The 14,312-nt window shown below is 40.0% G+C and overlaps 2 protein-coding genes across 3 annotated transcripts in view; one reads left to right on the forward strand and one right to left on the reverse strand.

The window, feature by feature from the left end:
- Positions 1-9,406, forward strand: part of P2RY14 (purinergic receptor P2Y14) — a 55,220-nt gene extending 45,814 nt beyond the window's left edge. For both annotated transcript variants that reach the window (XM_039241003.1, XM_039241004.1), the window contains 2 exons: positions 3,772-3,893; positions 7,288-9,406. In XM_039241003.1, coding sequence (XP_039096934.1) covers positions 7,311-8,333 — 1,023 coding nt within the window. In that variant the 5' untranslated portion in view covers positions 3,772-3,893; positions 7,288-7,310 and the 3' untranslated portion in view covers positions 8,334-9,406. The remainder of the gene's footprint in view (positions 1-3,771; positions 3,894-7,287) is intronic.
- Positions 1-14,312, reverse strand: part of MED12L (mediator complex subunit 12L) — a 324,782-nt gene that overhangs the window by 191,080 nt on the left and 119,390 nt on the right. The gene's annotated exons all lie outside the window — the stretch shown is intronic.

Raw genomic sequence — 14,312 nt, forward strand, 5'->3', positions numbered from 1 at the left:
TGCTATTATCTCATGTACCTTGGTGCATATGTCTAGGAGCTCTCTCTGTCTAAAACTCTATCCCCCTCCTTCTGTGTCTGGCTAAAGTGATTTATCAACCTTCATTAGCATATAATCCAAAAAGGTTGCCTTGATACTACCATTCCTGAAGCTGATAGGTGCTCACTGCTCCCTCTGTTCTTGTGCCTCCTTCTTGCATCTGGAAGGACCACTCTGCTCAGTCGCCGCCCCCGCACCCCCATCCTAGGCAGGGACATTTTTGAGAGCTCCCCGGGTCTCCACTGTGCCTGGCAAACAAGGTCTGGTGGATTTAGTGAGCAGATGAAGAGAAAGTGTTGGCAAAGGAAGAACTACTGGGAATATACAGGACCCAAAGGCTACAATGTACTATAAGAAGGAGAGATTTCAACAAGGGGAAAACCAATACCATCAAGTGCTGCAGAGAGGTCAGGATCTAAGACAACTGAGAAAAGAACAATAAACTTAGAAATGAGATCTCTGGCAGCCTATGAGAAGGTTGGTAAGAAGACCCTATTATGTTACCCAATTTGGGCAAAGATTAAATCTTTAGGGACACAAAAAACCACAAGGGAGGTTCATAGTTTCAGGTAAAGAATAAGTGAGATTCCCACTGGCTGAGCCGAGAGAGAGCATAGACCAGACAGAGTCATGGGGAGAGCAAAGGGTGGGACATCCACCATAAGAGACTGAGAGCCCAACAGAAAATGGGTTTCTGGGTTGCTTGGGTGGTGGCTTACACAGTTAAGTGTCCAACTTTGGGTCAGGTCATGATCTTGAAGTTTGCAAAGTTCAAGCCCCGCATAGAGTTCTCTGCTGTCAGTGAGGAACCCACTTCAGACCCTCTGTCTCCCTCTCTCTGCCCCTCACCTGCTTGTTCTCTTTCTCTTTCTGTCACCCTCACTCTCCCTGCCTCTCAAAAGTAAACAAACATAAAGAAAGAAAGAGAGAGGAGGCACCTGGGTGGCTCAGTGGGTTAAGCATCCAACTTCGCCTCAGGTCATGATCTCGCGGTTCGTGGGTTCGAGCCCCGCATTGGGCTCTGTGCTGACTGCCAGCTCAGAGCCTGAAGCCTGTTTCAGATTCTGTATCTCCCTCCCTCTCTGGCCCTTCCCTGCTCACGCTGTCTCTGTCTCTGTCTCTGTCTCTCTCTCTCTCAGAAATAAAATAAATAAATAAATAAAAACTTTTAAAAAAAGAAAGGGGGGGTAAAAAGAGAGGAGAGGGAGGAGAGGAGGAAGGAAGGAAGGAAAGAAAGAAAGAAAAGGAAAGAAAGAAGAAACTGGGTCTCTGAGAAAGGGGGGATAGTCAGTTACAGAGAAAAAACAGTAACTTCCATGTAATAAACTGGCACACTTAAAATGACATCCTCCCAAACACATCTAAGACCTAGAAGCAGAGGACACTGTTTACCCAGCCCTAGAAGTCAACAATTATCCAATATTGGAGAGAGAAGCAGGACCAGAGTCAAGGTGGAAGACATTCGAAGATACCCAACCAACCATGCAATAAGAAAGGCCAGGAGCCTAATGACAGACAGAAAACTACTGAATAGTAGAAAATATTTTTTAAATACAAAATATCTTACAAAGTATATAATAACACAAAAATTACAAAACAAGACTATAAGACTAATAAGCAGCTATACATAAATCCCCTTTCTATTCAACCCACTTGAACATCTTTGGAAACCATCTAGGATACGACATATTGGCACCAAAAAGCCGGGGCGGGGCGGGGGCGGGGGGGCAGAGTTACATATTAGGGCAAGGGAAATAAAGCTGCAGTCGTAAGAAAATGGCTTTAGTAAGCTTAGAAATGTACATAATGATTACACAAATTTATATTATTTCTACTGACATAAGCATCACATACAAAACAAAATTTTTGTCATATAAAAATATTGAGACACTGATTTTCAAGCTCCTTATGCTGGACAGGAAGGAGGGAGGAGGAAATAATTAGACTGTCACTTGGTAAGAATTGAGCAAAGAAGAGAAAGATGATGTGCCTCATAGGTAAGTAAGTGAGTGCTGACAAACAGCAATTTGAAAGCAATCCATTCTCCATATACATTTCCTAATAACAAGATATTTTAAATATACAAAAAATAAAAGTACACAAACCAACGTTGGTAACACCAATGCCCTGACTGCCTAGTGTTAACTGACAGTATTATTTACACATGGTGCTTCAGAGTTTAAGAGACAAAATACCATAAACTCAGCTAAAGCCCAACTACCCTAAGCCTTCCCTTGCTCCTCCATCCCTCCGCAGGAATAAGTCTTGTCCTGAAGTTAGAATATCATTCCTGGGGCACCTGGGGGGCTCAGTCGGTCAAGCGTCAGACTCTTGATTTTGGCTCAGGTCATGAACTCAGGGTCTATAAGATCAAGGCCCACACTGGGCTCTATCCTCACCATGCAAAACATGTTTGGGATTCTCTCTCCCTCTCACAAAATAAACAAGCATTTTTAAAAAAGGTTTAAAAAAAAAAAAAACATAAAAAAGAACATATCATTCCCAACCAAGGTAGGGTTCAGCACTGCCATGGATTACATACAATAGTACTCCAGAGAGCTTAATTTCTTTGTTTTCTTCAAAAGGAAGTTTCATGACCTTTTAGGGAAATTCTAGGTAAACATAAGGTGCTTTTATCATTGTTCTCAAGTAGATTTCTATCAAATATCCATTTGAATTTCCAGGAGAACATAAGGATAAAATTACTGTGATGAAATCTATAATAGGTAAACTCTAAGAAAGGTCTTAGATTTCAGGGTTACCTAAAAGCAACTGTTTTCCTATCTAGAGTCCTAACTAAAGCAAAGAAAACCAAATTTTTAACTCTCCTCACCAAATATTTATTAAATGTCTCCAATGTACAGTGCTTGAGAAACAAAAAAATCTGCTCTTCAGATATTAATCACTGTGCTAGCAGCATCAGCATCACACCCAACCTCTGACCTATGGAAACGGAGTCTTCACTGTTGCATGACCCCCAAATGACACAAATGCACATGAAGTTTGAGAAGTCCCAGGTTAGAGAAGTCAGAACGGTGACAACATAGACCAATGAGGAACCAAATCTAACCACCATTCTGCCAAACTTCTTCTCTGCCTATGAGACAACATGGTTTTCAGGTGTTATCGCTGCAAAGTCCCCACATCTGTCTCATGAGACCAGTGGCTATCAACCAGGGCAGACTGGTCCTACCAGAGGACACTGGCAATGTCTGGAGACAGTTTTGTAGCAACCTGGGGGTGCAGGGAAATAGTGCTACTGGCACCTAGTAGATAGAAACCAGGGAAGCCGCTAAACACCTTACAATGCAGAACGCAGTCCTTCCCAACAGTTAATTATCTGGCCCCAAATATCAGTAGTACAAAAGTTTAAAAAAACAAAAACAAAACAAATACTGCCTTGAATTACCAGCTAAAATAATCAATTGTTAACCTCAGGAATTTAATGAGCTGATTTGAGCATCTGTATCCATGGGGGTGGTAGGAAGGATAACCAATAACTAAGGGCATTTTTCATCCAACGCTGTCAAAAGTGTAAGTCTTCCCCAAGAGTTCATACCAATATTCATCAACACGGACAACCATGACCTATACAGCACAAGACACATGTTGTAATAGTTTATAATTATCCAAGCTGAATTTTAATAAGTACATTGCTACCATACGTACTTCTCTACTAAAAACACTTTGGTATTCACTTAATCAATCCTCCATTTTTCTCTTACCATACAGGATCGTTAGAGAAGAAACACTTTGGCCACTTCAAGATGACAAGCACACACTGGACTAAACTGCTTCACTGAAAGGAAACCTATTATACCAGCGCCACCAACCCCGCCAAAGAAAATTTTAAGGTAATTGAAAAATTATCTGGTATTACCCAGAACTGTGTTAATGTCACCAACTTTATAAATAATTCCTCTCTCCAGAGAAAGAACAATTATGGCACACAATTAGGATGGTGGATGGTGGTCCATATGTAAGAAAGATATTGGTCAAGGTGTACTGTTACACAATAGAGGAGTAATGGACCTCAGGCAGATTAAGCATGTTTTTATTAAGGTGAATGATTCTGGAGTGAGCATTGCTTTGTATGGCCTGTATCAGCTAAATTCGGCCCAAAGAGAGAGCCCAAAGTTTAAATGTAATTCTCTACACTTTGAAAATACTTAAAGAACCACAATCCTCAGACCTTATATCGCACTAAGGAACAAGGGCACTCACTTTAAATTAGAATGAATTTGTGGCACTTGACATTCTAGTTGTGCAGAAAATTTGAGAAAAAGCAATTCATGTGCTATTACACTTTAATAACACTTTAAGCTCCATATTCACACATCTTTCAATCAATCCCTGTACAGAAGGCTGCCTGAGACCAAAACCACAAACAGTAAAACATGTGGCTGGAGGACATGACGCCCTACCACAAACACTGCTGCTGAAGAAAAATATTTCAGAGCTTAGATCGGCTCAGGCTTACTGTCAGCTCATTACTCACACAGAGTGTCCCTTTGTCTCTATTGTGTCTAACCAGATAACGGTGCAGGCAACAGTGATACCCTGTTTTTTCCCCGACTGTCACATGTCAAACCTTTCCATCCTAAAACAGAGACTCTTACCTGTGATTGCTTCAAAATAGGCCAGAATAGGAAGAAGGTGTCTGAGGAGAAAGACCCAATCAAGCCTTAAATATTCACAGAATATTTTAGAAGACTTCCTTGCTCTAGCAGGTCATCTGAGTCCGTCACCCTCTTCCATCAAGCTCAAAGTGAGGAGGGGAGCAAGGAGACAATGATGTATAACACAAGGCGTGTATGCTAAGATTCTCAGCACATTCAGGAATCTGAGAACACAGTTCCGGACCCATGGCGTCAGGCTATCAGGAGATAAGACAAATTATTTAGCAGACACACTCTGTGGCAGAGTGAACATTTTAAAAAGAGAAAATGAGGGCCCTTTGCTTACTATCTGAAATTTGAAACAGGCTACAGAAGACCTATAGGGAAGCAAATGACTATGAACTATTACGATCAGAGCCAAGTGTACAAGAAGTAAGTTTCTTCCAGAGGAAGTCCAGGGAATGGCAAAATTGAGTGCCTAGAAATATTTCCAGTTTTGCCATATGGAGGCATGGAGGAAGAGTACACGGAAACAAAGTAGTCTTGTGTAGGAAGCAGTACACAAATTTTGCTTTTACGACTGTTTTATTTGGAATGTGACTGAATTTTATATTCCACATTTCCAAATTCGTCTCACACTTCCTTAATTTTACTAACAACACTCTTCACTCAATGTGGAAACACTGTACTTGGCTCCAAGAATACAAAGATGAGCAAGATACATACTCTGATCTCAAGGGACTCACTGTTCTCCACAGTCACTCTTTCCACAATCCCTGAATACCTGTACATTTCTTAAGAGTAAGGATTTGTATCTTGAATTCCCAGACTGCATGTTCTTTTATTTCACAAATATTTTAACTATCTAATGTCCTAAATATAATGCGAAGAATACAGTGGTAAAAAATAACATGGCCACTCTATGAAGGAGCTTACCGCAGAAGAAAGATACAGATGGAAAGATGGGTGTTGAGACAGGAGAAAGGCCCAGAAGTAAGAGCACACATACATACAAAAGGAGTACAACTCACTCCGACCAAAGCCTGAGAAGGTAACATCTTGTAAAGGAAGTGACATCCAAGCCTACCCTCAAGGATGAAGAGAAGTTAATGAGCCAGGAAGGTAGTAAAAGGCTTTCCATACAAATGAAAGATGGTGGAAAGTTCCAAGGGGAGAGAAACTGTGGAACCTACAAAGGGGTAGATGGGTTCAGGACTGCAGAACTCCTGGCTGAGGAAGCAGAAGTGAGACAAAGAAGGGGCTTCAGTAGGTCAGCGTTAAAGAGTTAGGACTTTATCCTGAGGCCAAGGAATGAACACGAAAGGCTTCCCAGCAGGATGTTAATATTACATACAAGATGTACAGAAAACATTCGCTTTCATGTACCAAATACTCTTTCAAAGAAGTTCTAATCTTTCCTGTGCTCTCAATCAGTCAGTCTGACATCAATGAATATATACAGATTCCCTAACAAAAGAAAGTTTTGGGTAATACCTAGGACAGTACTAGCAATAAAAATATGGTGCAAACTACATATGTAATTTAAATTTTCTAATAGCCATCTTCTTAAAGTAAAATTACATGAAAATAAAATGTACTTTATTTAATGGAATATCTCTAAAACATTATTTCAATATATGATTAATATTAAAATACTGAGATAGTTTACATTCCTTTTTTTGGTGCTAAGTCTGTAAAAATCAGCGTGCATTTTTACACTTACATCACGTCTCAATCTGGACTAGCTACACATTATGTGTTTTACAGCCACATAAGGTTAGTGGCTACCATATGAGAACACATCTAGAATTAACTCGTTTTTTGTTTTTGTTTTGTTTTTTTTTGTTTTTTTTTTTTGTTTGTTTGTTTTTAATTTTTGATCTCACAAAGATTTGCAGTTCAAGCCCCATGTTGAGCTCCACACTGGCTGGGGGGAGGGGAGGGGGAGAGAGAGAGAGAGAAGAAAAAGAAAAAAGAAAAGAGAGAAAAAAAGAAACAGATTCTCTGTCTTTATAGTTTTGTTACTTTTTTGTTTTACCTTTTTTTAATGTTTGTTGATTTTTGAGAGAGAGCGCGCGCGTGCGCGCGCAAGACAGAGACACAGAGTGAGTGGGGGAGGGGCAAAGAGAGAGGGAGACACAAAATCCAAAGCAGGCTGCAGGCTATTAGCCATCAGCACAGACCCCAATGTGGGGCTTGAACCCACAGACTGAGACATCATGACCCAGCCAAAGTTGGACACTCATCCTACTGAACCAGCCAGGCACCCCGGTTTTGTTACTTTTTGAGACTTTATTTAAATGAATACTTTCTCAAACTTTGGAGTTTTAAAAGAAACTGTTCTCGTTTTAGGGAAACACTGACCCCATGACCTACAGTTCTCACACTGTCCTGCCTCTCCCATTTTTCTTTCTTGTCATCTGTATACTCTAGTCTTCCCTTTCCAAAAGGATGGTAAAGAAGAAGGGAGTGAAGAAGGAGTAGCTAATACAGCACTAACACTTAATTTCAAAAATACAACAAATGGTGGTTTGACTATATCCACCGGCCTTTATTATTTGGCCAATTATTCATTAGGTGCCATAAGTCCCCTCGGAGTGACTACTTCCCACTTTCCATTGCTTTCCAGGCCTCCCCCGCAGAAGTTACAGCATGATAAATTCCACCACCATACAACCTCCAAACGAGGCCTGCTCCCAGAACGCCCTCATAACTCAGAGGATCATTCCTGGGCTCTACTTGGTGGTCTTCATCGCGGGCATCCTGCTCAACGGCGTATCTGCGTGGATATTCTTTTATGTGCCCAGCTCCAAGAGTTTCATTGTTTATCTCAAGAACATTGTTGTCGCTGACTTTCTGATGAGCCTGACTTTTCCCTTTAAAATTCTTGGGGATTCGGGCCTGGGACCCTGGCAGATAAACGTGTTTGTGTGCAGGGTCTCAGCTGTGCTCTTCTATGTCAACATGTACGTCAGCATCGTGTTCTTTGGGCTCATCAGCTTTGACAGGTATTATAAAATTGTAAAGCCTCTTTTGACTTCCTTCATCCACTCGGTAACTTACAGCAAACTTCTGTCAGTGACGGTGTGGGTGCTCCTGCTCCTTCTGGCTGTCCCCAACATTATCCTGACCAACCAGAAAGTGAGGACCGTGAAGGCTACGCATATAAAATGTGTGCAGCTTAAAAATGAACTGGGACTTAAGTGGCACAAGGCATCAAACTACATCTTTGTGGGTATCTTCTGGATTGTGTTTCTTTTGCTGATCATTTTCTATACTGCGATCACGAGGAAAATATTTAAGTCCCATCTAAAATCCAGGCGGAATTCCATTTCGGTCAAGAAGAAATCTAGCCGCAATATATTCAGCATCATGTTCGTATTTTTTGTCTGTTTTGTGCCCTACCACATTGCAAGAATCCCCTACACGCAGAGCCAAACAGAAGCTCATTACAGCTGCCATTCGAAAGAAATTTTGCTCTATGTAAAAGAATTCACTCTACTACTATCAGCTGCAAACGTATGCCTCGACCCTGTTATTTATTTCTTTCTATGCCAGCCATTTAGAGAAATCTTATGTAAGAAACTGCACATCCCATTAAAAGCTCAGTATGACTCAGACACTTCTAAAACCAAAAGAGGAAATACAATGCATGAAAGCACAGACACTCTGTGAATTCCCACCTTTCAAAAAGAATCCATGTACACATTTTGCAATCTTAAGTTACATAAGAATAAAAAAGAAACATGTCCATGCTACTAAGTATCAGGTCTAGGCATTACTATCCAATTTAGTAAAATAATAAACAAAACATAACCTCCCCCTGCTTTTTTGTAACTGCAGAGGAAAAAGTAATACACGCATTGTTCAATTTTATTCCATCAAAACAGAAGCTTCCAACTTATAATCACTCATTTGGTCAGTTAATGTAGAAGTTTAATTAGCATAAAATAAAGGAAATAGGAAGCAATCAAGACAATTCACTGGGGAGTGTTCCTTCTCTAAATACAGGAATTTAACTTATGTGGTTTTTTTCAACAGGGTTCCTCAAGACCAACCTAAAAGCAGGCAGAGTTTCATTAAGAACTAGAGGCCTGTTTGGAGTGAAAAAGTCAAATTTTCTCTGATTTCACTTAGGAAATCCCCTACTGATTTATCTCATAGCATTTCAAAGGAAAGTTGATATAAATTCTGTTCTTTGTAGTAAAAACAAAATGTAATACTTTTTCCTGGTAACATTTTGAAGGTAATAATAAGATACATTTTGAATGTTTTCTATCAACACTTACTAAGCTACATGTTGAGCCTGCAGTTCTAGTGTTAAAATATTTTTAAGTGGACTGTGTTGAAGGAAACTGGATATTGGTATATGTTGCCAGCAATTTCCTCTATTGAATGCTATAGCGGGAAAAAAAATATGACTGGTACAAAGACGCACACACACACAAACTAACACACAAACATATACACACAGCATGCATATGCACACATATATCTAGGGGAAACAGTTTTCTCTGAAGGCAACTGGACTTGAAAAAAAGGAAAATCTAAAATTTACAATTATGAGTGAGAAATTACACATGAAATGAAAATCTGTGACATTTTCTGAAAAGGAGATGGATTTAAAGTATGTAGATATGGGATGTGGTTGCTGACTTGTGAGGTATCAAAACTAAATTCTTTCTCTGCTCTGAACTGCCTAGAAGATATCCAGAAAATACCTTCCAAATGTTATTTCCAGACATCGTTGTAGGTCATGTATATATACTTTTTTGCCTTAATGTATATGTACTAATAAAAATGTTATTTTCAATAGTATCAGGGTTTTTTCCTTAAAAATCAAGGTATGAAAAAACAATGACAAATTATTTCATAGTCAAGACATGGGTGGTTTCTTTAATATGCTCAATTATGCATGAAGACAGGAAGATAGGGGCACCTGGGTGGCTCAAGTCAGTTAAGCGACCAACTTCGGCTCAGGTCATGATCTCACGGTTCGTGAGTTTGAGCCCTTGTCGGGCTCTGTGCTGACAGCTCAGAGCCTGGAGCCTGCTTTGGATTCTGTGTCTTCCTCTCTCTCTGCTCTCTCCCCTGCTTGCACTCTCTCTCTCTCAAAAATAGACAAACATTAAACAAAAAAGTTAAAAAAGGAACAAAGTTACGTACAGAATTCAAAAATTTTATTTGCCACTTTTTCAAAATTAATATTTCATATGCTCTGGGACCTCCTCAGCTTTTAGGAAAAACTCAGAAAGTACAACTTAAGTTGAGAAGAATTGGGAAGGTTTTCACTCTCTCTGTCCATCTTCCACCCTGGTAAAAACTCCCTGCTCCCAACTCTGGGTCAAATATCCTCTAAAGAGGACAAAATCACCAACCTATGATAAACATGCTTGGCAAAAATAAACCTGCTATATATGTTTGGCTAACTATCTTTGCAAAAGAAACTGGCTATTTATTCTTCACAATTTCCAAAGGCCAAGACAAACTAGTAAACACTGGTGGTTTTACCTCGCCCCCTACTGGGCCACCGGAGAAAAACGAAAGCAAAGAAGAAATTGAGTAGCACCAAAATACCACCTTTGTAACCAGTGAACTAAAACAGATGGGCGATGTGGAAATCAAGATTTTTCAGGAAACAACATGCAAGCCAGGTGAGGATACAATAAACAAAAACTGATTTAACAGATACTACATACAACGTCCAGAACCACAACAAAAAACATGGTAGATGCGGGTCAACAGTGCATTCACATAGAAACTTCTCTCAGATTACCAGTCCTATTTTCTAAATTATGTTATGAAATGATCTGCTTCTTCTCTGTAGCTAGTTTATAATATGGTTTATGATACATATTTATCACAGAGAGTGTAAAACAGCATTTAATCATATTGTAGAAGCAGCACACTGAAATGGTTAAATTTTAAAAAGTGGCATTAGGAGAAAGTGGTTCTTTTGTGGGGATGTCCTGTCAGGAAATGGTAACTCGCAAGCCCACTAGTATCTTGCAGGGATGTGGTGAGCAAAAAGGTAGTAATAGCTCTTAACTCTGAAGGCCAGTTCCCTCCCAGCCACTCCTCCCCCACACAAAGCTCACAGTGTGGTTTACCCAAAAGGAAATCTCGTCACTGTAGGGGGATGATCTGCTATGAATAGTGGCATCTTTTGATCTCACAGATATTTTCTGTATTAACAAAAATACTTTCATCTTCTTCTTCTTGTCCAGAGTCAAAGGATGTAGGTAGCAGAAAGAAGATTAAGGACAGAATGGAGAACTCATGGTACATATGTTCCTGCCATCCTCAAGTAGAAACAAAAAATTAGTGTTAAGGGTGTTTTCTAGAATTTCAGGGTTAATCTTCTAGGTGAAGGCAATGCATCAGCATTTTTTCATTTGTAGGTGACATACAACTACAACTAAAATTAGACTCCTGTAATGAAAACATTCATTGGCTGACAGACTAAATTTCCAAAGTTGTGGGCATGGTTTTATTTCAGTGCTGATATAGGGCCTCCGTAATGTCACCAAGGCTGGGTTTATAACCCTTTTTTCAGCCACCTTCCATGGTGTTAGTTTCAACTCCTAGGAAGTTGTGGGCTCTTTTTTGTGTGTGGTAGTAAAATGAAAGAAGCACTTCCAGTCTTGAGCCAGCCCTCCAGAGAATTTCTTCAAAAATCTAGTACTTGCTCTCAGTAGGTCAAAGGAGTGCATGTTCCATCCCAACCTTGAGCCAGTGGGGTCAGACATGCGGATTCTCAGTTATGGTCTGAGCCTCCCATCGAGGGGCAGAGTGGGTGCTGTGGCAGCATACGGCGAGACCTGGAGAAAGTGAATTTCTCAGAGGAAAAGCCTCACTTTCACTGCTAGGAAAAGAGTCTGCAGGCTGAGGAGATAACCAACAGGTGAGCACCATGGCGGGGGTGGGGGTGGGGGGGTTGGTAGACAGGCAGACTTCTGTACCGCATGTCTGCTGTCTCCTGTAATCTTATGTGATTATCAGCTCTTTGTTTCTTGCTTCTTCTTATGCAAATATTTCTTTTATATATTAAAAAAAATGCTTTAGAATATAGCTGAGTCAATTATGCATCACAATGGAACTGCACTTTGGTTAAAATGTGAGAATTCTTCTTAATGCGAGATTTTTAGTCAAAGTCAAGAGCCACTTTTGAATACCTTTCTAGTGGATTTCAGCAGTCCACATGTTGCAAAGCAGCTAGTAGCACAGCATGTTCTATCCACAGGTGTGTTTTCTTTTTAATTGCTACCCTAACATTTAAAATTTTTGTGGCTTTGTATTTCTTGAAAACATGGGGAAACAGTCAGCTGGAGCTAACAACCTGTCACAAGTCTTTCTCAGGAGGCACAGGCTCCCAGCTCTCAACTCATTATCATCCATAGCTTTCCCTGTTTTCTATTTTTCTTACAACTGAGTGTACTGCCTTCTTTTCCACCACAGGCACCTGAGTTTATAAGTTGCACTGGGTCTCCCAAGCACTTGAGGACTTGCTCTACAGAGAGACCTGGAAAATAAATGTTCCCTGTTGCCCAGGAGCACTGCGAAGAAGTTTCTGAGTTGACAGGAAAATATAAGAAGCTATGCCACTTCTCTCTCTCCCAGTCCAACAGAAACTGGGGTATAAGCATGAAAAGCAGTGTTATATAAATGGGCCCGTCTCAACAGCGAAATACATGAAAAGTATCTTCATTGACAAAGTTTATGAGACTACTTGCTACTTTTTGAAGGTGCTCCTTATATAAGTCTGACTTCTCTTATGGCCCAAATTAAAATCTCCTCATGACCCATCCTAACCCACTTACCAGTACCTACAGTGCTTTGGGGACCTGAAATCCAAGACTCTGGACCCAGTGCCATCTTGTTCTACTCCCAGCCTCCAGATGTCACCAACTCTAACCCACATATCAGAAGAAGAGCAAAATTATACTCCTTCTCCCTTCTCTCCAAATCCCAGGTCACTGGCAAACTCCTAAATCTCCCTCCAAAGTGCTTGATAAAGTCCTAAGGGCTTACTGTCCCAATCTTCTATCTTCCGAGATAAAAGGACATCGAAATATGGCTCTCGTCATCTCTGAACAACACTGCATACTACTTAAACTAATTTGATAATCCCTTTTCTAAAGGAAAAGATTCTCTACATTTAACTGGTAGCTGTTCTCAAGCTGTTAATTATTTACCTTCTACTTTTTTTTAATGTTTACTTATGAGAGAGACAGAGAACAAGTGGGAGACGGGCAAAGAGAGTGAAAGAGGCAGAGGATCCAAAGCAGGCTCTGTGCTGACAGCAGTGAGCCTGATGTGGAATTCGACCTCATGACCTGAGACGAAGTCAGATGCTTAACCGGCTGAGCCACCCAGCTGTCCCTACATTTTACTTTTTACACCATAGCTTTCTGAAGAAACACCAGCTCTCTCTGACATTTACACATTAAAATGAGAAGTTAATCCTCATTTTGTTTTGAAATAAAGGCCAATTTCAACTCCATATGAAATTCACCTTCAGTTTAAAAATCAATCCCAATACAAAAAAAAACAACAAACAACAACAACAACAACAACAAAAACACACAGAAAACTTGCACTGCCAAGACCAAATGTATCTTCATAACTGGTTAATGCTATGAAAGTAATTAGATAAATAAAATGGAAAGCTATTTTTGATAGGAAAATCAGGACTTCCACCAACGTTATTCAAAGTAAGAGCTCAAGTGTTTTTAAAATTACACTGAGTATGAACTGGCTTTGCACAGCATGAGAAATCATCAACCAAACAAAAGCCAATCTACTAAATGGAAGAAAATACTTGCAAACAATATATCCAAAAAGGGATTTGTATCCAAAATATAGAAAGAATTTATAAAATCCAACACCAGGAAACATGATTAAAAACTGAACTGAACAGCCATTTTTTCCAAAAAAGACATACAGATGCCCAATAGACACGTGAACATCACTCAACATCTCTGCTCATTTAAAAAAATGGAAATCTTTCAAAAGAACAATTAAGGGGACACCTGGGTGGCTCAGAGGTTAAGTGTCCGGCTTTAGCTCAGGTCATGATCTTGCAGTTCATGAGTTCAAGCCCTGTGTCCAGGCTCTGTGCTGACAGCTGGGAGCCTGGAATATGCTTGGGATTCTGTGACCCCCCTCTCTCTCTGCCCTTCCTCACTTGTGCTCTGTCTCTGTCTCTCTCTCTCAAAAGATAAAATGTTAAAAAATTAAAAAAAAAAACAAACAAGAACAATTAAGGGACACCTCAGGGGCATAGTCAGTTAAGCATCAACCTCCTGATTTCAGCTCAGATCATGATCTCCGAGTCACAGGACTGAGCTGTCACATGGGGCTCTATGCTGTAAAAAGGGGAAAAAAAGAAGAAAATGACCAGTGTTGGCAAAGATGTGTCAAAAAAGGAATCCTCATGCAAGCATGGGGATAAACTGGTACAGCCACTGTGAAAAACAGTACAAGTTTCCTCAAAAAAATTAAAAACAGAAATGCCAAATGATCCAGCAATTCAACTACTGAGAACTTACTCAAAGAAAATGAAGACACTAATTTGAAATGACATATACACCCTATATTTATTGCAGCATTATTTACAATAGCCAACATATGAAAGTAACCACAGCATACATC

The sequence above is a fragment of the Hyaena hyaena genome, unplaced genomic scaffold (assembly GCF_003009895.1).
Source record: "Hyaena hyaena isolate Hyena2069 unplaced genomic scaffold, ASM300989v1 scaffold_186, whole genome shotgun sequence".
Taxonomy (NCBI): domain Eukaryota; kingdom Metazoa; phylum Chordata; class Mammalia; order Carnivora; family Hyaenidae; genus Hyaena; species Hyaena hyaena.